General features: G+C 53.2%; 1 protein-coding gene across 1 annotated transcript; it reads right to left on the bottom strand.

Moving 5' to 3' along the window:
• Positions 1-5,848: 5,848 nt before the first annotated feature.
• Positions 5,849-13,216, bottom strand: LOC122479378 (antizyme inhibitor 2-like). Its single transcript, XM_043573326.1, has 9 exons — positions 13,052-13,216; positions 11,884-12,057; positions 11,292-11,464; positions 10,495-10,629; positions 9,166-9,331; positions 8,678-8,825; positions 7,285-7,385; positions 6,271-6,488; positions 5,849-5,918 (listed from the first exon to the last, which is right to left on the bottom strand). The coding sequence occupies exons 1-9, from the start codon at positions 13,214-13,216 to the stop codon at positions 5,849-5,851; spliced, it is 1,350 nt and encodes a 449-aa protein (XP_043429261.1).
• Positions 13,217-20,686: the final 7,470 nt, after the last annotated feature.

Here is a 20,686-nt window from a genome sequence, read left to right as displayed (position 1 = left end):
ACAAAGGGAAACATTGGGGCACCTGGGTGGCTCTGCTGGTTGGGCATCTGACTCTTGATTTCAGCTCTGGTCGTGATCTCACGGTTCAGGAGATCCAGCTCTGAGCTGACAGTGCAGAGCCTGCTTAGGATCCTCTCTCTCGCTCTCTCAAAATAAATAAATATTTAAAAAAAAAGAATGTAGATCTAATTTTTAAAAAGAGCCCAGGGTGCCTAGGTGGCTCAGTCGATTGAGTATCCAACTCTTGATTTTGGCTCAGGACATGATCTCATGGTTCATGAGATCAAGCCCTTCATCAGGCTCTATGCTGACAACATGGAGCCTGCTTGGGATTCTCTCTCTCTCCCTCTCTTCTCTCTCTTTCTGCCTCTCCCCCTACACATGCTCTCTCTCTCTCTCTCTCTCTCTCTCTCTCAAAATGAAAAAGCATTAAAAAATGTCTAAAACAATAAAATAAAATAAAAAGCAGAACATTAACTCAAAGCAAATGCCAAAGAGAAATTATTTTTAAGATGGAATGATAATATCATGAATGTTTACTATTTAAAAGTCCTCCTTAAAATGAAAATTTAGAACACCTAACGTAGTAACTGCCTTTGAGCTTTGTGTTTATGATAAATATTTCAGAAGTGGAAATGCTTATTTCATTTCGCATTGAGGCTGGTTGAATTAAGTGTGTGTCCAAACATATCTTCAAGTGGGGTATTAGGGTACACATTGAAAGTTGAAAGGGTACAACTTTCCTTTTTTTTATGATGAAATATTTTGCTTTACAAAGAATAGAGCCTATGGCAAATATTCAAACACTGGGAAATGTCAGCTAACACAATTGGGCAGTGTTCAAGTTACATGTCGAAATTGCCACTTTAGGGACTTATTTTGCCTCCAAAATGTATTCTTTCTTGGAACACCACTCATAGAAGTGGAAGAAGGCATACTTATACTATGTATACAAACTTATAAATAATCATTCTAAACACGCTTCCACACATTTGCAAGGGTGGCTCACCACTGGCCGCAGACAGGGTCACAAACACACACTTATAGCTCGGCGACAGCTTATAACTCCAGTTCTCTCCTGCATGCTCCTGTCCCAGCTCCCAGAAATGTCAACGTTGACCTTTGACTCCACATTCCAGCATTTCCTGCTCTAGCTTTCGACAGGTCAGTGAGTTCCTTCAGACCAGAAACAACTCAAGTTTGAACGTTAAGCCTTGACGGTAACAGGAGACTGATCCTAGCTCTTCCTGCCGCTGGAGGTTGGTGTCACCCAAGCCAAGAGAGGAGGACTTTGGAGGGCAGAGTGGCCAGCTGTGTGAGTAAGGTGGGGGTTGAGAGAAGATGTGGATTCACAGAGAGAAGGTCAACGGCACTACCCTCCTGAGAACGGTCTGCCCTGGCCGCTGTGCTTCTCCACGGATCGCCATGGGCTGGAGCGTCACTGGGCTCCACGGAGTCTGGAACCCCAAATCTTGCAGAGCCTCAGGGCCTTTGCAGTGCTGTTCCCTCCCCCTGGAGTGTCTTTCCCAACCCTCTCGGCCATCAGGTCTCTCCTCACATGTCATCTCCCAAACACCCTCTCCAGCCACTCCCTCTTAATTCCTCCACAGCACCCATTTACTTGTTTAGTATCTGCCCCCCCTCCCGAACCGCCAAAACGGCAGCCCCGCAGGAGCAATGCTGTCTCCTGGCCTATTTCCTGCTGAATCCCAGCGCCTAAAACCGCGTCTGGTACAGAGTGGGTGTTCCAGGAATGCTTACTGAATGAATGAACACCTGAGCGGATGGAGGCCAGAGGTACAGACGGAATTTTAAAGACACCTCTCTTGGCTTCCATTTTCTCACTTGTCAAAGCGGGGAGTGAGGGGCGCCTGGGTGGCTCAGTCGGTTAAGCGTCCGACTTCAGCTCAGGTCACGATCTCGCGGTCCGGGAGTTCGAGCCCCGCGTCAGGCTCTGGGCTGATGATGGCTCAGAGCCTGGAGCCTGCTTCCGATTCTGTGTCTCCCTCTCTCTCTGACCCTCCCCCGTTCATGCTCTTTCTCTGTCTCAAAAATAAATAAAAACATTTTTAAAAATTGTTTAAAAAAAAAAAGCGGGGAGTGAGAACTCCCACCAAACCATTGCAACAAGGCGTTGTTGGGCCGGGCCGTGAATCCTTAGTGGCCGAAGCAAATCCTGAGCACTGTCCGTCCGGATGCAATACCACGAGTAGCCAGTGGGTGGCAGCAAGTCACCACAGTTTAACTGGACAAAGCCTTGGTCCCTCCCGAGGCAGGAAACACCTGAGATTTAATCCCCCAGCTGCCCAGCTTGGTTTTGTTTTTGTTTTTGTTTTTTCCCACCATCTGGGACGCATGACTTCTTCAACTTAGCGTGCACGCCCCTGCTGTCCTGACATTGACCCTGCATGTGAATTCTAACCCCAGCTCTGCCGCTCATCGCTAGGTGCCCAGGTCCCTTCGCTTCTCCGAAGTGGGGGGGTCATCGCGAAGGAGTCTCCAGCAGATGTGTCTGTGGAAGGACAGTATGTGGGGTCGCGAGAGAGCTTGGAGGACTGCAGGGGCTTTGGGGGTAGCCAGCCATAAATGGAGCCTGGACCGCAGAGCCCTCCGCTGTGCCCCTGCACCCAGGCAGCCGAATGTGGATGAAGACAAAACACACCGAATGCCCGGCCTCGCTCCGGGTTGCCCCCCACACACCTCGGTGGGCAAGGCAATCGCGCCCCATGTCACTGGCCCATTCACTCTCGCCCTCTTGTGACTTCCCCATGTCTGCCCCTCTCCTCCAAACACCTGCCCCCTCCCTCTCCGCCTGGATCTTGGATCTTGTTTTTCACCGAGAAGACAGAACCAATCAGAAGAGAACCCCACTCTCTCCCGAGGACCCTCAGGGCGCCACTGTGTGCCCTGCCTTCTGTTAGCTGGGATGAGCCGTCTGAGCTCCCACCCAGGGCACTGGAGGCTCGCCCCCCCCCCCCACCCCGGACCGCGTTGGTAACCGTCTCCTCTCTTCTGCATCTTATTTTCCCCGCCAGCCAGCACAGCATCCTCCTGAGCCTACAAACAAGCAGTAATATCGCTCATCTTCAACCTCCTGACGGGACCTGCCCTTCTCCCGGCCACCCTCCCATAGTCCGCAGCCCGAGTCCGACACAAGTCCCTGGAAGCCGTGCCCTCGCCCACCCTCTCACCCGTCCTCTCTGGACCTCACCTCCGCCACCTTCCTATTCTCTTGCACCGAAAGCCTCTGGTAAAGACCACCGGTGGCCTCCCCGTCCCCCTCCCCCTCCCCCACCGACAGGCGTTCCCTCTTTGAAATGTGCCTTGTGCCTTCTCTAGCTGCGCTCGCTTCCCGGTTGGCCTGGAAGCCAGTGCCCAGTGCCCCCCGCCACCCACCTGTGTATGCCCTGTCCTGAGGCCTGGCCCTGGCCCTGGAACCAGATACTTGTGTGTGACTCCATCTGGAGGCTGGGCAGACCTCTCCAACTTGACTTGTCAAAGCTGAGCTCTTGATTTGAACCCCTTCTGACCTGCTGCTCCTCCCCGGGGTCCCTGTTCCCCTACCAGCAACTCTGGCCCAGAGCCCGGGAGTCGTCCTTGACTCCTCTCCTTGCCCCGGGCACCCCAGCTGGCCCCTCAGCAAATTCTCTTGCCAGGACCTTTCCACCCTGCCCTGGACTGGCCACGTCTCACTACCAAACGCCGTGAGCACCCGTCTTTCCCCAAGCTGGCAAGAACCTCCTCCCTTTCTCTCTGCACTCCCACCGCGCGCACCTGCTCAACCCCTCCAGGGCCTGCCCTCCAGCTCGGAACAAAGTCAAAGCCCTGCCTTACCTTGAGGCCTGATCAATCCACCCTGGGCCCTCCTCTTCCTCCTCTCCCGGCACCTGCCCTCACTCACTCTGCCCACTCACATTCATCCCCTTGCCTTTTTTCTTTTTTCTTTTTTCTTTTTTTAACAGTCTCCATCCCTGGCCTGGAACTTTCAGGTTGCCATGCCTGGGACTCTTGTGACCCAGCAACCCCACGGGCCCTCGCTCGCGGCCCTTGGGTCTCTGCTCCCACGCCACCCCTCAGGCCAGCCTCCCCTGCGTCCTCCCACCTAAAATAGCACATCTTCCTTCATTCACCATCCTCTGGCTCTGCTTTGTTTTTCCTCACAGCATTTATTGCCTCCACTGTAGTTTGTGATGTATTTATATGTCTGTGCATGCTGTCTCTTTTCCCAACGGGAAGGTTCGCTCCGTGAGCGTGGGGTCTTGTCCGTCTTTTCGTTGTGTGTTACCTGTGCCTGGAACAGCGCCAGGCACACGCTCGGCCCTCAGATTTCTGCTGAGTGGATGGATAGATGGGTGGATGGATAACCACAATCACAGCATCAGAGGGTAAAACGGAAAACACACCAACGTTTCTTGCATCTGAATCAAACTTTATGTTTTCCCTAAAGCCCACTCATGTCTCTGCCTCCAGACACCTCTGAGGGGGTTGGCGTGGATGTTTCCACCCCCAATTCTCAGGCACCGGGAGATGAATTGGGGACAGGTTGTCTGAAGGCCGTCTGAGCCCTCTGGCTTTCTAGGGCGGCGTCTGGGGGCCATCCCTTCCCATGTATGTGGGGGACAATTCTCTTTAGTCCAGGGATGCTGGGAGATCCCACTGGTGTTGGCCGAGGGGGGCTGACTCCGGCGGACGGGGAGGACCATTGCAGAGGCTGGGGATCGGAGAAAGTCTCATCAGCAGAAGCTTAAAAGGGACACAGGACACAGGAGGTGGGTGGCTTTGGCCTCTGGGCCCTCACTTGCTGAAGGAATGTGGCCAGTCATCCTGACCTGTCCCCACCCTCACCTCTGCCAACCTCCTCCCCTGTAATACTCATTTCCTTTTTGAGCTCAGAACTCCCCCAAATACTGTTTTTTAAGGTTTTAGCATGCCCAGAGGACACACAGTAGTGTCCACCCTATTTCGGACTTGGTTATATTCATACCTTGTCCATCCAACCTTGCACCCTGGGGGTTTCTGAGGCTGAGGCCAGGCCCGAGGCACTCACTTGGCCCATTAGCTGTGTGGCCAGATGCTATGTGGCTCCCTGAGGATGCCCAGACCATGGGGCTGGCCCGGGACCAGGGGCAGCCAGAGGCGGGGCCCTGGGCGTGAACGGACCTTGCTTGAGGATTTGCACTATATGACTTCTTCCTCTCAACAACCCTGGGTGAGGGGGGATACTAATATTATCCTCTCTTCACAGATGGGGAAACCGAGGCACTGCCAGCACTGTTCCTCTGTGGCGGAGCCTGGCTTCCTCCCAGGCCCGTCTGAGCACTCCAGAGCCAGTGCTCTCACCACTAGACTGGGTGCCCGTAGCTCATGCAGACCTTTCTGGAACCACACAGGGCTCACTAACTGAATGAAAGGAAGGGGGAAAGATCTCAAGGTACCGCTCAGTGCAGGCCGCCTCCCAGCCTAGGACATAGCCTCCGGGGCCACTTGTAAAGCCGCAAGGTTCTCAGCCCCCGTCCCCAGGACCAAGGTCTGGGGTGGGGTGGGGAGGGGGTCAGGGGCAGGCGGGGGGGGGTGTGTGTCTGCCAGAGGAGCCGGCCTAGACATCAGGTCCACTTTGGGAGATAAACAATTTTGAACCTTGAAAGTTGCCTTGTCACTTCAGAAGCACCCAAACCTCTCGCCCACCCCTGTGGCGGCACCCCACGCCCACCCCACGTGTCCCCGCGTGGACATACCACGGAGTCTGGAGCATCTCCACCACCACCTCCCAGCCTAAGGTGCCGTCCCCAGCAGGCTCCTGTGGGAAGATTGCACCAGTAAAGGAAGGTTCTAGAGTCCCCTCTGCACCTCAGGGGGTGAACCTTAGGGTGGGCAGAGAGGGGACCCTGGGGCAGAGGCTGTGAGGGACCCGGAAGCTGCTAGGGGAGGAAACCAGGGAGCCGTCACAAACGGAGCAGAGTGGGGCCTTGACCACGGGACTGAGGGTCAGCTGGGGCCCTAGGGCTGCCTGATCTTGCCCTCAAAGGCGTGTGCACATCAGAGCTGTTGGAGCCACCCAGGTGGGGAGAGGCTGTGACAGGGTCAAAGCCAAAGGCAGAGGCCAGTGTCAAAGATCAGTCAGACCATTTGAGCTTTGCTGGGGCCAGCGGCGGGGAGTAGGGTATTTCCTGGGCCTAGGGCCCCAGAGCTTAGCCACAAGCTCTTCTCGCCAAGCTCAGACCCTGCGGAGATCCCCTCAGTGGCCTGTCCCTTCTCTCTCCTTCCAGACACCTGAGCTCGGGTTCCATGGCATAGTAGGTGGAGGCAGGCGGGAAGCCATTGAAGGTGGAGCTCATAGAGGACGTATAAGCGCCCATGGAGGGGAAGACAAGCCAGTCACCCACATCCAGCTCCGGCAGCTGCACCTCCTCTTGGAAGAGCTTGTCAAAGGCATCACACGTGGGACCGTACAGGGTGCAGGGGAAGAGGGGTGGGTCCGAGCAGAGCTCCTGCAGGGAGCAAAGGGCAGGGACTCAGAGAACCCCGTGGTTCCCCCAGCCCGCTCCCTGGGCTGGCGGGGCACGCGCCCAGGGCCCGAGCAGGAAGGCACCAGCAAGGACCCTACCGGCCACCCATAAAGACCAACCCCGCCTTCATGGAGTTCGTATTCTAGCAACACATTCCAACTCTGCCAGTTCACAGATGCAGGCACGGATGGGACTTGGCTTTCCCCTACAAAATGAGAGGGTTTTATTCCATAATCACTCGTGGGGATCACCTGGGGAGTTTTAACCAAGGACCGATGCCAGGGTCTCGACCCATCTGGAATTCTGATTTCAGTGGTCTAGGGCATTGCCCGGGCACTGGGGTGTTTCAAAGCTCTCCAGGTGATCTAGTGTGGATCAGAGTATGAGACTCTCCCCTTCCTAAGCCTCCTGCATCGGCCGCACTCAGGGATTCCGGAAACACAAGTGCGTGCATGCAGAGACGTACGTGGAAACATGCATCGCCAAACAGACACGCACGCGCACCGCTGCAGACTCACGGACCTGCCCCCACCCACCCGCACAAGCGCAGATCAGCAGGCCCACACAAAGAAACGCACACATACAGAATCACACATGCAGATACACGTAGGCACCCCGGTGTGTGTCCTTGTGCAAGCACGTGGAATGACCACCTGCAAACCACAGAGGGTCTGAGGTCCTTTACCTCCCCACCTGGCTGCAAGCACCCCTGCCTCTCAGGACTGGGGGCCGGACTTAGGGGCCTTAGCGTCCAGGACGGCCAAAGCCACACCCTTACCTTCACCACAATGGGCGTGCTGGGGGCAGGTTCCCTGAGGAAGAGGCGGAAGATGCCGTAGTGGCCATCGTTGAGATAGTACAGCAGTTTCCGGCGGCCTCCTGGGAGTGGGGTGAGGGCAGGACGGTGATGTGCTTGGCCAGTCTCCCCGCTGACCCTCAACCCCTGAGCGCAGCGCCCTTGGGAGGGGCCCAGACCCGCTGCCCAGTGCTGGTAACACCTGTTCTCTGTCTCAGGGGTCTTCTGGAGCCCAAGCAAGGTGGGGGCCTGTCTTCCGGGCTCCCGCCGCCCCCTCTGCCCAGCCAGCTCACCCGCCTCCCCCATGCCGTCCCCCGACAACCACACCGGAGGCTCTCCCCCTGACTTCTGCTTGCTCCTCCTGCCCCACGCACCCTGGTCCTTCCCCCGTGGCCCTGCGAGCCATGCCCGGTCTCCTATTTCTAGGGAACCGTGACTAAAAACTTTCTTCCTCCGGGACAGTTATCTCCATGCCTGCATATCTTGTTACCTGATGAAAACAAACCTCAGATACATTTGAAAACAGTGTCTGACCCTGACAGTCACAGACTGGAGCCCGACTCTCACCTCCCTCCGCCTAAATACTCTGCCTCCGTTGATGTTGCTGGAGCAAACACGGGTAGTGGCTTTCTCGTAGCCCCATCACACTCCTGGTGCGTATTGAGCTGGGGTCACCCGGGCCCGTCAGATCTGTCAGACGTGACCCACTACCGAGCCAGTTTCTTCACAGCCACTTAGTCTGTCCGCAGAGTATTGCTTCCTTGAATCTAAACTCGGGATTGTACACTGACCTCTGTTTTTTTTTTTTTTTTTTAATTTGTAATTTATTTATTTATTTTGAGATAGCGGGTGGGGGAGGGCCAGAGAGAGAGAGAGAGAGAGAATCCCAAGCAGGCTCCGCCCTGTCAGTGCAAAGCCTGCTTGGGACTCTCTCTTCCCCTCTCTTTCTGCCCTCCCCCCACTTGCTCTCTCTCTCTCTCTCTCTCTCTCTCTCAGAAATAAAGAAATAAACGAGAATTTGTCTTTACTCGGTATGTTTTTCGTTGCAGGAGTCTGCACCTGCTAGAAAGCACTTGCTCGAAGAATTTCAGAGGCACAGCAGCACAGTGGTGTCTGTGACCTCATGAGCTGTAGCCCGTGACTTTGCCTCCGTAAACACAATACTCATTCACAGACCGCTCAGGAAGGGTAGAGGCTTCGCCTTGGTTCTCTACCTCCCAGGCTATTTGAGAACAGCACGATAGTGATATTAACAGGTTCATTTCTACTCCCATTAGGCACCAGGGGTGCAGCCCAGACCCCCTGTCCGTCCTCTCCCCCCAGGGCCTGGGAACATCTGGACAGTGCCCTCCCCACCCAGTGCTGGCCCACACACCAGACTCCAGCACAGCCTTCTTGGCAATGATGTTGATGGCAGCCATGCAGACAGACGCCGCATAGAAGCGTCCAGGCTCCGCGATGATCTCAACACCACTCCCCTCGGGGAAGTCCTGGGCCAGGGCGGCATTGATCACTCTCGCCATCTACAGGGACAGAGGACCCTAAGGTGACCAGTCCCTATGTGGGGGCTTTACCTGCATCATCCCCCTCCATTCCCATAACAGCACTGTGGAAAGTGTTATCGTCCCCCCTTGACCAGCAAGGAAACAGAAACGGAGGCCCAGAGAGGGGAAGGGACTTGTCCAAGGACACACAGCAAGTCTAGTGCTCTGAGATGTCTGAATTTGGAACCACGGCAATCAAGACAAACCCCAGCCACATGCATGCACGTGACTCAGTTCCAAGAACTCGCCCTACACACAAACACACACACCCACTGTCCCCTGGACCCAGCCCAGGTTCCCTCTCGTCCTCCTCTCTGACCTCCTCAAACTGAGGCTCACAGCCTTCCCCTCCGGGGAAGCCCCCTCCGATGTCCAGGAGGCTCATGTCATGCCCGAACGCTCGGCCCATCTCAAATACACGCCGGCAGTCAGCGATGGCCTGCCTGAAGCTGTGCGGTGTTCGGCAGTTCGAGCCCACGTGGAAGCTGGACACGTGTCAAATGACACGTGGGGAACCACACATGGAAACACAAGGGTCAGTAAGAAGAGGGACGTTCAGAAACACCAACGGGGGTAAGATGTGGAGACCAGCACGCATATACACAGCAAGACACGTGTGACTACATCGGCCCACAGAAACGTGCAACCTGGGACATACACGTGCGTGTCCCCAGGGACACATGCATTGCACGGGACAGGCCCGGAATCGGGGTGCTCGAGGTTGTGCGGCAGTCACTTCTCTCAGCTGCCGCCTCCCAGTGCTCCCAGCCCCAGAAGGGGAGCTGCGGGGCTCCCCTTCTGTGAACAGAACCCCAAATCGCAGGGCGGGCTGGGGGACCAATCAGGGCCAGGTAGGGTGAGGCGAGTGAGGCCCTCTCCTCAGGTGCGAAATTTAAGGCAGTGCCTGAACACTAAGCCATCAAGATAAGTAACATTGAATGCGATCTTTTTTTCAATTTCTCTTCAATTTTTTTAATGGTCATTCATTTTTTTTTTAATTTTTTTTCAACGTTTTTTATTTTTGGGACAGAGAGAGACAGAGCATGAACGGGGGAGGGGCAGAGAGAGAGAGGGAGACACAGAATCGGAAACAGGCTCCAGGCTCCGAGCCATGAGCCCAGAGCCCGACGCGGGGCTCGAACTCACAGACCGTGAGATCGTGACCTGGCTGAAGTTGGACGCTTAACCGACTGCGCCACCCAGGCGCCCCTAATGGTCATTCATTTTTGAGAGAGAGACGGAGACAGAGCGTGAGCAGGGGAGGGGCAGAGAGAGAGGGAGACACAGAAATCGAAGCAGGCTCCAGGCTCTGAGCCGTCAGCACAGCGCCCCGCGCGGGGCTCGAACTCCGGACCTGTGAGATCCTGACCCGAGCCAAGGTTGGACACTTGACCGACTGATCAAAGCAAGATTGATGCAAACACATGCACAACGAATGAAATACAGAAGTTTTAAGTTTAAATTTTGATACTTTCCTCATCGTGGATTTTTTTGCATTAACTTTGTTTTTTTAAAAAAATATATTGTATGAAAGTGTTATTCATGTAGAGTACTAAGTGTTTTGATGCCCCCTTAAATTTTGCACCCAAGGCAAGTGCCTTGGAGATTCAGAGTGTGCTTCCCAGGCAGGGAAAACCAGTGCTCTCACCTGGTTCCGACCACAGCCAAGCCCAGGTCCCTGGCAGACTTGAGCAGACGTTCACACGCCTCCAGGCTTGCCCCGAACTTGGCGCTCAGGGGAAAGATGCTCTCGCTGTCCTCGGTCAACAGCCGGAGGACCAGCCTGGGAGAGGGGTGTGAGAGATGCCAAGGGTTCTTACACACATGAGTCCCGAGGCCTGGATGGTTTATCATCCCGCCCCCGCCCCCCCAATCTCTCTCCACGTTCCCACCCGCCCCTGCCTAGTTCCTCTGGACTGTCCAGCCATGGAATGCCAAGGAACTAAAACACTCACCACTTACAGACTTTTGCTCAGGCAAGAAGAAGCAGGAAAGCAATAAAATGATAAATACACCTTCTGTAGGTCTCCATGCTACAGGATCAGAGACGTTAGATAACTTTCCCAAGACCACACAGCACGTGCAAATGAAGCTGAGACGTGTGCCCAGGTCTCCCTGACTCTGATGTGAGTGCTTTTTTCATTAAGGTCCCCTGACCCTAGACCTCCTAATGCCAGGCTTTGCCCAGTGTCTACGCAGACATAAGCAGTGCTTTTTTTTTTTTTTTTTTTTTTTTTTTTGTGGCACCAGTGTGCGCCAGGGAAGGCATTGGGCCCACTGAGTCAAATTCTTAGACTTTGCTGCTTGAGTCTCTCTCCCAAGTCACCCCATGGGACCACCTTCATCTGGTTGCAGAGGAGGCCCAACTCCCCTGGCAGGGGCCCCAGGCCAGCTGGTCCTTGCTCCGCCTGTCTCCGCCTGCTTGTACCACCCCGCTGGTCTCACCTGGCCCCAGGGTAGTGCTGGGCCACCTTGGTCAGCTCCTCCTCGCTGTCGAAGGTCAGGAGCCGCACCCCGTGGCGGGCAGCATACTGGATGTGGGAGACAGGCTTGCAGGGGTTGGCGTAGATGATGCGTGAGGGGGCCACGCCCAGGCCCAGCACTTGATCCAGCTCCACCTGGCAAGGGTGACAGAGCCAGGAGCTGGCTCGCTGCCCCTCCCCCCGCAAGGGGCTGCCCTTGACCGAACCCGTACTCTGCACCCGGCACCGCGCTGGGCACATATGTGCTATTTAGGCTCCTAGACGACTCCGAGCAAAGCGCAGTTGGTCCCAGATTAAAAAGGAAGAACTTGGGGTTCAGGTGACATGGCTGCGCCCATGAACCCAAAGCCTGTGGTCCCTCCACTCACTGGTTGCCTGCCGGGTCGCATGGCCCAGTGGGAGGCCGACCACCCATGGTTCATTCGTTTATTCCCTCAAAGACAGGTGTCAGCCAGGGTTCTAGGTGCCGCAGTCCCCAGCCCCAGCTCCCTAGCGGCTGGCCTTTCCCCCAGGAAGTGTCAGGCCTGTGACGGCAGCAGGGGACACAGGCTCACCTGGCTGGCGCAGTCAAAGCCGGTGCCCAGGGTGTCCAGAACACGCAGCACCCACACACTGCTGTTGCACTTTACCGCGTAGAAGGGCGAGACCCGTGGCAGGGCCTGGCAGAAGGCCCGGTGACGGCTGGCCAGCACACCCAGGTCAGCTACCATGAAGGGGTCTCGGTGGTCCTGGAAGGGCAGGGAAGGAGGGCAGGGAGGCTGGGTAGTGGGCACTCACTTCACTTTCACGACGACTCAACGTGGTAAGGACTATCGGCACCACCATTTTAGAGACGGGGAAACGGGCTCGGAAACACAAAGTCACTGGTTCAAGGTCATGCAGCAAGTACAAACAGGATTTGACCCCAGGTCTTTTTTTTTTTTTTTTTTAAGTTTATTTATTTATTTTGAGAGAGAGAGAGAGAGAATGCGTGGGGGAGGAACAGAGAGAGAGGGAGAGAGAATCCCAATCAGGCTCCGCACTGTCGGCTCAGAGCCCGACACAGGGCTCGATCTCATGAACCAAGAGATCTTGACCTGAGCCGAAGCTAAGAGTTGGACGCTTCACCGACCGAACCACCCAGGCGACCCCTGACTCCAGATCTTCTAACGCTTTAAACAGGGAGACAAGGGGCTCCGGGGTGGCTCAGTGAAGTGTCCGACTTCGGCTCAGGTCATGATCTCACGGTCCGTGAGTTCGAGCCCCGCATCGGGCTCTGTGCGGATGGCTCAGAGCCTGGAGCCTGCTTCCGATTCTGAGTCTCTGTCTCTCTGCCTGCCCCTCCCCTGCTCATGTTCTGTCTCTCTCTCTCTCTCTCCCAAAAATAAACAAACATTAAAAAAAAATTAAACGGGAGACATGAGGGCAATAGTCTTTGTAGATCAAAGAGACGACGAAACGGCTCCAACCCTCAACTAGGCAGCCTGGCGCTGGATAAAATTCCACGTGATGATGGGAGGTGCAAAAAGGGGACACAGAAAACTATTCCCTGACTGACCCCCAGCAGAGCTGAGGCTTGGAGTTAAGTCCTAGTAAACTGACCTATAAAACCACGAAATCGAAAGTCTTATTTCTTGTCCACCAAAGTAGGGACTGAGACTCCCCTTCTCTGCTCCTCACTCTCTTCCACCCCTCCCTCCCCCTCCCTCCCTGCCCCTCCCTCTCCCTCCTTCTCCCTCCTACTGAATCCGATAGCTCCTGGATCTTCTTCAGGGCCACCTGCCAGGCAGATTCCCCAGGCTCCAGTGCGATGAGCTCCTTTGGCCACACGCTTCCAGGGGGTCCTTGACTCTCCTTCGGCTTCCCAAGGGGGGTGCTGGTGCCCGACCCTTCAACAGATCCTTCCATCAGGCACAGTTCCGGAGTCCTGGAAAGGTTTTGCTCTAAGGACCTGGCCTCCTCCCTTCTCCCAGCTCCCTGCAAGTCCCAGGGGCCAGTGTTCCCAAGCCAGCCAGTCCTCGGCCCTCCTTTTTGCCACAAAGACCCCCATGGCGCCCTGGTAAATTTTCCCATCTGTAGCATGGGCCACTGGCCTGGGCTCTTCAGAGACAAAGGAAGCCCAAGCAAGATGCACACACCGTGTGTATAGAATAGAGGGCTGGCGTCCTCTCCCGGGCTCCTTCACACACATGTCCCCGTTCACAGGTGAGAAAACAGAGGCACAGGAAGGATAAGCGAGGAGTTCAAGATCTTCAGATTATGAGACTCAGAGCTGGGGCCCAAGAGATGATCTCATCCAACAAGCCCATTGTACACACAGGGACAAGAGGCTCAGAGAAAGGAGGAGACTCACGCACGGTCACCAAGAGGTCGGTGGCCGAGCTAGGACTGGCACCTGGGCTCCCTAGAGCTGCCACTGGACCTGCTGTTGGCCACACATCCCTGAGACTGAAGTGAGGGCAGCCTGCAGCCAGAGTCCTGACTCAGCACTTAGGGCCACACCCACGGTCCCCACTCCACACCCGGACCCGCCTGGTGTCCATCTCGACCTGCGTCCTCAGGCACAGCCCAAGGCACTGGGATCTATGGTGTCCTGAGCTTCTGGTAAATCCCTGAAGGAACATCAGACCTCAGCCCGGAGCTCAGGGGCTGTCCCTCCACACCTCAGCCACCCTGCCCGCTCAGCCTAAGCCTCCCAAGCCCAGAGAATAAGCCCCCCCTAGGTCACCCACATGGCAGACACATGGGGAGAAGTCAGATTCCTGTTAGATGTGACCATCAGCAAGGATCGGGGTTGAGAGACCCTGGAAACCCTGTCACCCACCGTCCCTCCTTCACGGATGGAGAATCCTGGGGCCCAAAGTCTCCAGATGACTCAGCAAACCTGGAGGTGAAGCAGGGACACAATCAGGACCTCAGGCTTCAGTTATGAGTCGGTTCCACTGCTTCAGAGCACGGGCTCGTCTCTCCTCAGGCCGTGTCTCTGCTCTCCGCCAGAGATTTAAATGCTTCACTGGAAGGTTCTCTGTCTACGTCACCCTCGCTTGGTGTCCAGGCACATACCATCCCCACCCTCTCCCTACCCTCCCTGTGTGGTCTTCCCAGGTCTCACCAGTCACCTGCTGACCCACCTGCTGACATCGCTTTGCAGCTGCCCCACCTCTGGGGTGTCAGCTGTGGCCTCCTGTGGGCTTACACCCACCTCAGTGCTGTGACCCAGAGCCTTCTCTTCTTGTTTCAAGAAGGAGGGCCAGCAGGGAGTCTGCTGCTGCTGCTTCTTGGCCAGCCCTGCCCCACATTCTTCTTGCTTGAGGCCTCCCCGCCTTTCCCCCTCCCATCAAGAGTCAATGCCCCCACCCCCGCCCCATCTCCCTCAGGCTCCTGGGGCTTAAAAATCTAGGCAGGGTCACGGGGTGCCTGGGTGGCTCAGTCGGTTAAACGTCTGACTTCCACTCAGATCATGATCTTAGGGTTCGTGGGTTCGAGCCCCATGTCGGGCTCCGTGCTGACAGCTCAGAGCCTGGAGCCTGATTCAGATTCTGTGTCTCCCTCTCTCTCTGTCCCTCCCCTCCTCACGCTCTGTCTCTCAAAAATAAATAAACGTTACACAAAAAATCTAGAAGGGGCAACAGGAAGAGCCTGGATTTGAGGAGGACATTGGGCTAATCCTATAACTTCTAGAGGCCTCAGGAATCCCACCTGTAAAATGGTGGGTGAGGGGAGAAAGAGCTAGACGAGGCCTTCTGCTGTGTGATTCCAAACAAGATGGCAAAGTCCTTGGTTTTGGAGAGACTCCCACCTACTCCCGCCCCAGACCGGTTCAGGTAGAACCTCCTTCTAGCTTAGTTTCTTACATGCTAGTAGACTTTGGGCAGGTGGCCTCCCCCTGGGAACCGGTTCCATCATCGGCAAGATGGAGGTGATAACCACGTCTGCACCACAGGGTGGCCGTGAGGATTAAATGAGATGAAATGAGATGTCATCTGCAAAGAGCTGAGCAAAGGGCCAGCACATTCTAAGAAACCTGATGATGGGGCGCCTGGGTGGCACAGTCGGTTAAGTGTCCGACTTCAGCCAGGTCACGATCTCACGGTCCGTGAGTTCGAGCCCCGCGTCGGGCTCTGGGCTGATGGCTCAGAGCCTGGAGCCTGTTTCCGATTCTGTGTCTCCCTCTCTCTCTGCCCCTCGCCCGTTCATGCTCTGTCTCTCTCTGTCCCAAAAATAAATAAACGTTGAAAAAAAAAAAAAGAAAAAAAAGAAACCTGATGACAATCCCAGAACGTCCAACAGGACGAAGCCCTAAATAAGTATCAGGCATTATGGGAAATTTAGTCTTCCAGCAACTCATGAGGTGGCTTCTACCCAGAGCCAGCTACTTACCTGGGGGACACAGGACAGCATGAATTTGCTTCAGACAGGCAATCCCCAAGGGACTGCAACCTTAGCACGAAGACAAGCTCAGTACCTGGATTAAGAGTGGGCAAGAAGCTCCATGAGTCACCTGCCAAATGTAGAGTGACACTGCCAGCCTGGAGCAGGGACAGCTGACACCTTGCCCTGCCCTTAGGGGCTGCAGGTCCACAAGCCTGACCCCAGCTTGTTGGCTCTAGGCAAATCCATATGAGTAGAGCTGAGCAGCCCAGATCGCCATGAAGCAGGGGAGCCCAGCGAGGAACACCCCTCCATGTCCCACGAGCCAGGGTAACTCACCTACCCCAGGTCGGCTCGCAAGGAAAAGCACACAGGTGAAGGCCAGACTCCTAATGACTGACCATCAGAACCCCGTCAGAATCAGAAAGAACCTGGGAAGAAGGAACCCTCAATCCCGAGGGGTGGCTTGAGGAGAAAGGCTCCGTGTCCCTTGAATTGAACAAGAATTTGGGAGTCACTTCAGCTTGGGAGGGATATCAGTGAGGGTCTAACCATAAAAACCAGAGAATATTTTCCACGGGTGATGAAGGGAGCTGAGGGCCAGACAGGAAAGAGTCAAGCAAGCTGGATCCTGGCAGGAAGTCGTTTCCGTGCTTGGGCTGCTGGGGCAATGGGAGAGGGGTTGCTCTTCAAACCAGAGTATGAGGTCACTTATGTGGAAGCTGGAACCACAGAGACAGAGCCACTGACCATAGGAAGCTACCTGGGACAGAGGGGAGGAAGAATCATTTCCTGACTGTTCCCCTGGACTCCCAGTCTCCTGCTGGTGCCCCCAGTGACTGACCTCTGCTGGAAGCCAGCCCCCTAGGAGACAAAACAGAGAGGGGGAGGGACAAAAAGAGGATCTGGAGGCAAGGAGACCCAGGATGAGCACAGGTGGTCAGAGGCTTCTTAGGGGTAAAGACATTTAACTGAGCCCTCAAGGATAAGTAGGTGCCAGCCAGGCTAAACACTAGGGGAGAACATTTCAGGCACGGGTGGCAGCTAGTGCAAAGACTCAAAGGTGGGAACAAGCCCGGTCCCAGACGGATAGAAAAGAGTGTAGCCGATGGAAGAAGGGAGACAGGAATTTCCCAGGCTTTGAAGCTGATACATGTCAAGTATTGGTCTTACAGATGTGAAAATGGAGGGGCAGATGTGGCATCCAGAGCCCAGAGAATCTCTCTAATAAGATGATTATCTGACCCAGACTTGATCTAGACCAAACTAGGTGCTTGGAGATGGAAAGGAACACTACACATTCCTTCACGAGCCTCCCTTTCCATGTACACAATTATGAAGGATGGTCCTTACCCAGTTCCTAGTCTCTCCAGCTATATACACCATCCTGAAGGTCCCTGCCCTCTCTCCAAAGCTGCAATGGTTTGCCTTCCTTGGCACGAGTGCTCTCTTTGCTGGGGACACTCTTCTATCACCCTGGAAGGTGTTTGAATCATGCTTCCTACTGCTTATGGGAGTCATTCGGTCAGCGTCAGGTTCAAGATTCAAACAGCTCAGCTACTGAAGCACCAAAATACCAAGAAACAATGAGAGGAGAGAAAGAAAGCCAGAGAAGAAAACCAAGTCTTACCAAACCTCAGTATGAGACTGGAAATCACACTTTGGTAGATCACTTGGAGTGAGGTTATGATCATGTAATCACTTCTTATGATTCAACCTGGCTTTAGGACAGGCTGGGTCTGCTGAACTGTGGACTTTTGCTTTGCCAAAGGAAAGCTGCAAGTTTGGGCAGAGCTGAACAGCTTAGGACAGGAGAGGTGGGGTGCTGTCACTAACAGGCCCATACTTATCCACAAAAATCCCCCCTGAATGAATGTTGAGAAATATTTGAGGAATATTTATTTAATGCCGGGACAACTGGACATCCGCATGTAAAAGAATGAAGTGGACCCCTACCTCACGCCATATATAAAAGTTAACTCAAAATGAACCAAACACCTAATGTAAGAGCTAAAACTATAAAACTCTAACAAGATGGGAGTATATTCATGAGCTTGACTCAGGCAAGGTTTCTTAGATACAGCACCAAATGCATGGGGAGAGACTCAGCGAGTGCAGGATTTCTTTATGAGTGACAAAAACATCCAGACCTTAGATTGTGGTTGATGGCTACACAACTCAGTGAAGATACTATGGGTGAAATGTGTGGCATGTGAATTATACCTCAATATATGTTCTTTAAAAGAATAGTCATTTAAAGAGACACCAAACTATTACTAGCCTACAGAGTGGGTCTACCTGCCTCCATCCAGCCCTGAGTAAAGCAGATAGACCTTGGAAACCTTCAAGTCTGTGTTTGAAGCTCCCGTTGAAAGCCAGGCTCTTGGGACCAAATGTTCGCTGCTGTGGAACTACACAAAAGCATGAGGAAAACAAGTATGAGAAGTGGAGTGACATCTTTTTTTTTTAATGTTTATTTATTTTTGAGAGAGAGAGAGAGAAAGAGACAGAGCGCGAGCAGGAGAGGGGCAGAGAGAGAGAATCCAAAGCAGGCTCCAGGTTCCAAGCTATCAGAGCCCAATGCGGGGCTCAAACTCACGAACCGTGAAATCATGACTTGAGCCGAAGTTGGATGCTTAACCAACTGAGCCACCCAGGCACCCCAGAGGTGCAGTAACTTCTAACGGTACTAGAGCACTTAGAGAAACAAGATGGCAAGCTCAGAGTCATAATTTGTTGGCCCAAGACATGGCCAGACAGTCAGAGCCTTCTATGACTGAGCTATAAAGAATCTCTCACCCTTGCAGCCAAAGAGATGAAGGAGCCAATAATCAAAATAGAAGTCTGAGAATGCAAATTGTCACATACAATGCTGGTTAAGCGCACAGCCTTCACACAAGCGTGCACACACGTGCACGCACACACAGAGACATGCCCGAAAGGCATCCAAATGACCAACAAGCATATGAAAAGTGCTCAGCACCATTAGTCATCAAAGAAATGAAAACCAGGGGTGTCAGTTGGTTAAGCATCGACTTTGGCTCAGGTCATGATCTCACGGTTCGTGAGTTCAAGCCCTGCATCAGGCTCTGTGCTGGCAGCTCAGAGCCTGGAGCCTGCTTCAGATTCTGTGTCTCCCTCTCTCTCTCTGCCCCTCCCCTGCTTACACTCTGTCTCTGTCTCTGTCTCTGTCTCTGTCTCTCTCTCAAGAATAATAAACATTTAAAAATTTTTTAAAAAAGAAATGAAAATTAAAACCACGTGAGATACTACCAATCCTCCCTAGTGTGGCTAAAATTAAAGAGACTGATGATGCCAAGTATGTCTGAGGACGTCGAGCAGCTAGAATTCCCGTCTTTTCTGGTGGGGGTGTAATTGGTAAAATCACTCGGAAAAACGCTTTGGCAGTATTTACTGAAGCCAGTGTACATCTACCTTATGACTCAGCAATTCCCCTCCCGAGTATATATCCAACAGAAGAGAAATACCCAACAGAAATCTGTCCACCAAAAGACACATAAGGGGCGCCTGGCTGGCTCAGTTGGTGGAACACGCGGCTGTTGATTTTGGGGTCGTAAGTTCTAGTCTCACCTTGGCCACAGAGCTTACTTTAAAAAAATATATAGTTCATAGCAAGTTTTTTCGCAGTATGTCCAAACTGGGAACATTCCAAAAGTCCATCAGCCATAGCCCTGATAAATAAATTCACGTATGCTCCATGGAACACTACACAGTGATGGAAAAGAGCAAACTAATGCTAAATGCAAAAACATGCGAATGAATCTCACAGATGTAATGTTGAGCAGAAGAAGCCAGACCCAAGGTAATAATACTCCATTTACGTGAAGTTCAAGAAGAAGCAAAATTAATCTATGCTGGTGGTAGTCAGGAGATTCATTACCTCTGGTAGGGGACTGTTGCCTGAGAGGGGGTGTGAGGAAGCCTTCGGGGGTGCTGGAAATGTTCTATCTTAGATCTTGTTCTGGGCCATAGTAGTACAGAATACACACACACGTACAGATATCCCCTGCTTTTCCAGAATACACATACACACACACACACACACACACATTCACACACATATAGGTACAGATATCTCCTGCTTTTCCAGAATACACAAACACACATGCACACACATATAGGTATAGATATCTCCTGCTTTTCCAGAATACACACACGCACATGCACACACACATATATGTACAGATATCTCCTACTTTTCCAGAATACACACACACACACACACACATGCACACACATATAGGTACAGATATCCCCTGCTTTTCAAGAGTTCGCCTTGCACCACTTGGCTTTTGCGGAAGACCTACATTAGTACCTGTTTTCGCTAACCAAAAGAAATCCAAAGAGGATTGTTGCTTTTACGGAAAAAAGGCGCTCAGTGTTAGTTTTGCAGGGGCTGTTAGTTACAGAGGCAGAACTCACTTGGAGCAGCCCCTCCAGGCTCCTTCCCTGGGAACCACACACAGCCTCTCAGCATCAAGATGTCACAGCTCTGAACTGTGTCTGGGAGCCTTTGTGCTTTATCTCAATGTAATCTGTGCATCTGTTAGCAAGATGTGTCCCCAGGCATCAGAAAAGTCTAAGAAAGGTTCTTTTGGGGATCTGGGAATGTTCAAAAAATTTTCCGCTCAAATGAATGGTAATTGCTTTTTTGCTTTACACCACTTTGGCTTGCAAAGTTTTCCTAGGAACACTCCGCTTTCTACTTTCAGATAGCGGAACACTCCCGTACGCTAATCTTTTTGTATGTACGTATCTTCATATATGCATATATTTATGTGTGTGTGTGTATATAATTTGTATATATTCTGTGTCTATATATGTATTATGTGTCTTTATATTATGTATGTGTCTATATATGTATATATATTCATTTATACAGCTCTACATTTAAGATAAAAAATTTTAGGGGCGCCTGGGTGGCGCAGTCGGTTAAGCGTCCGACTTCACCCAGGTCACGATCTCGCGGTCCATGGGTTTGAGCCC

This window comes from Prionailurus bengalensis, chromosome C1 (assembly GCF_016509475.1).
Source record: "Prionailurus bengalensis isolate Pbe53 chromosome C1, Fcat_Pben_1.1_paternal_pri, whole genome shotgun sequence".
NCBI classification, from domain to species: Eukaryota; Metazoa; Chordata; class Mammalia; order Carnivora; family Felidae; genus Prionailurus; species Prionailurus bengalensis.
Note: the sequence above shows the minus strand (reverse complement) of the source record. Positions and strands in the feature narration are given on the sequence as shown.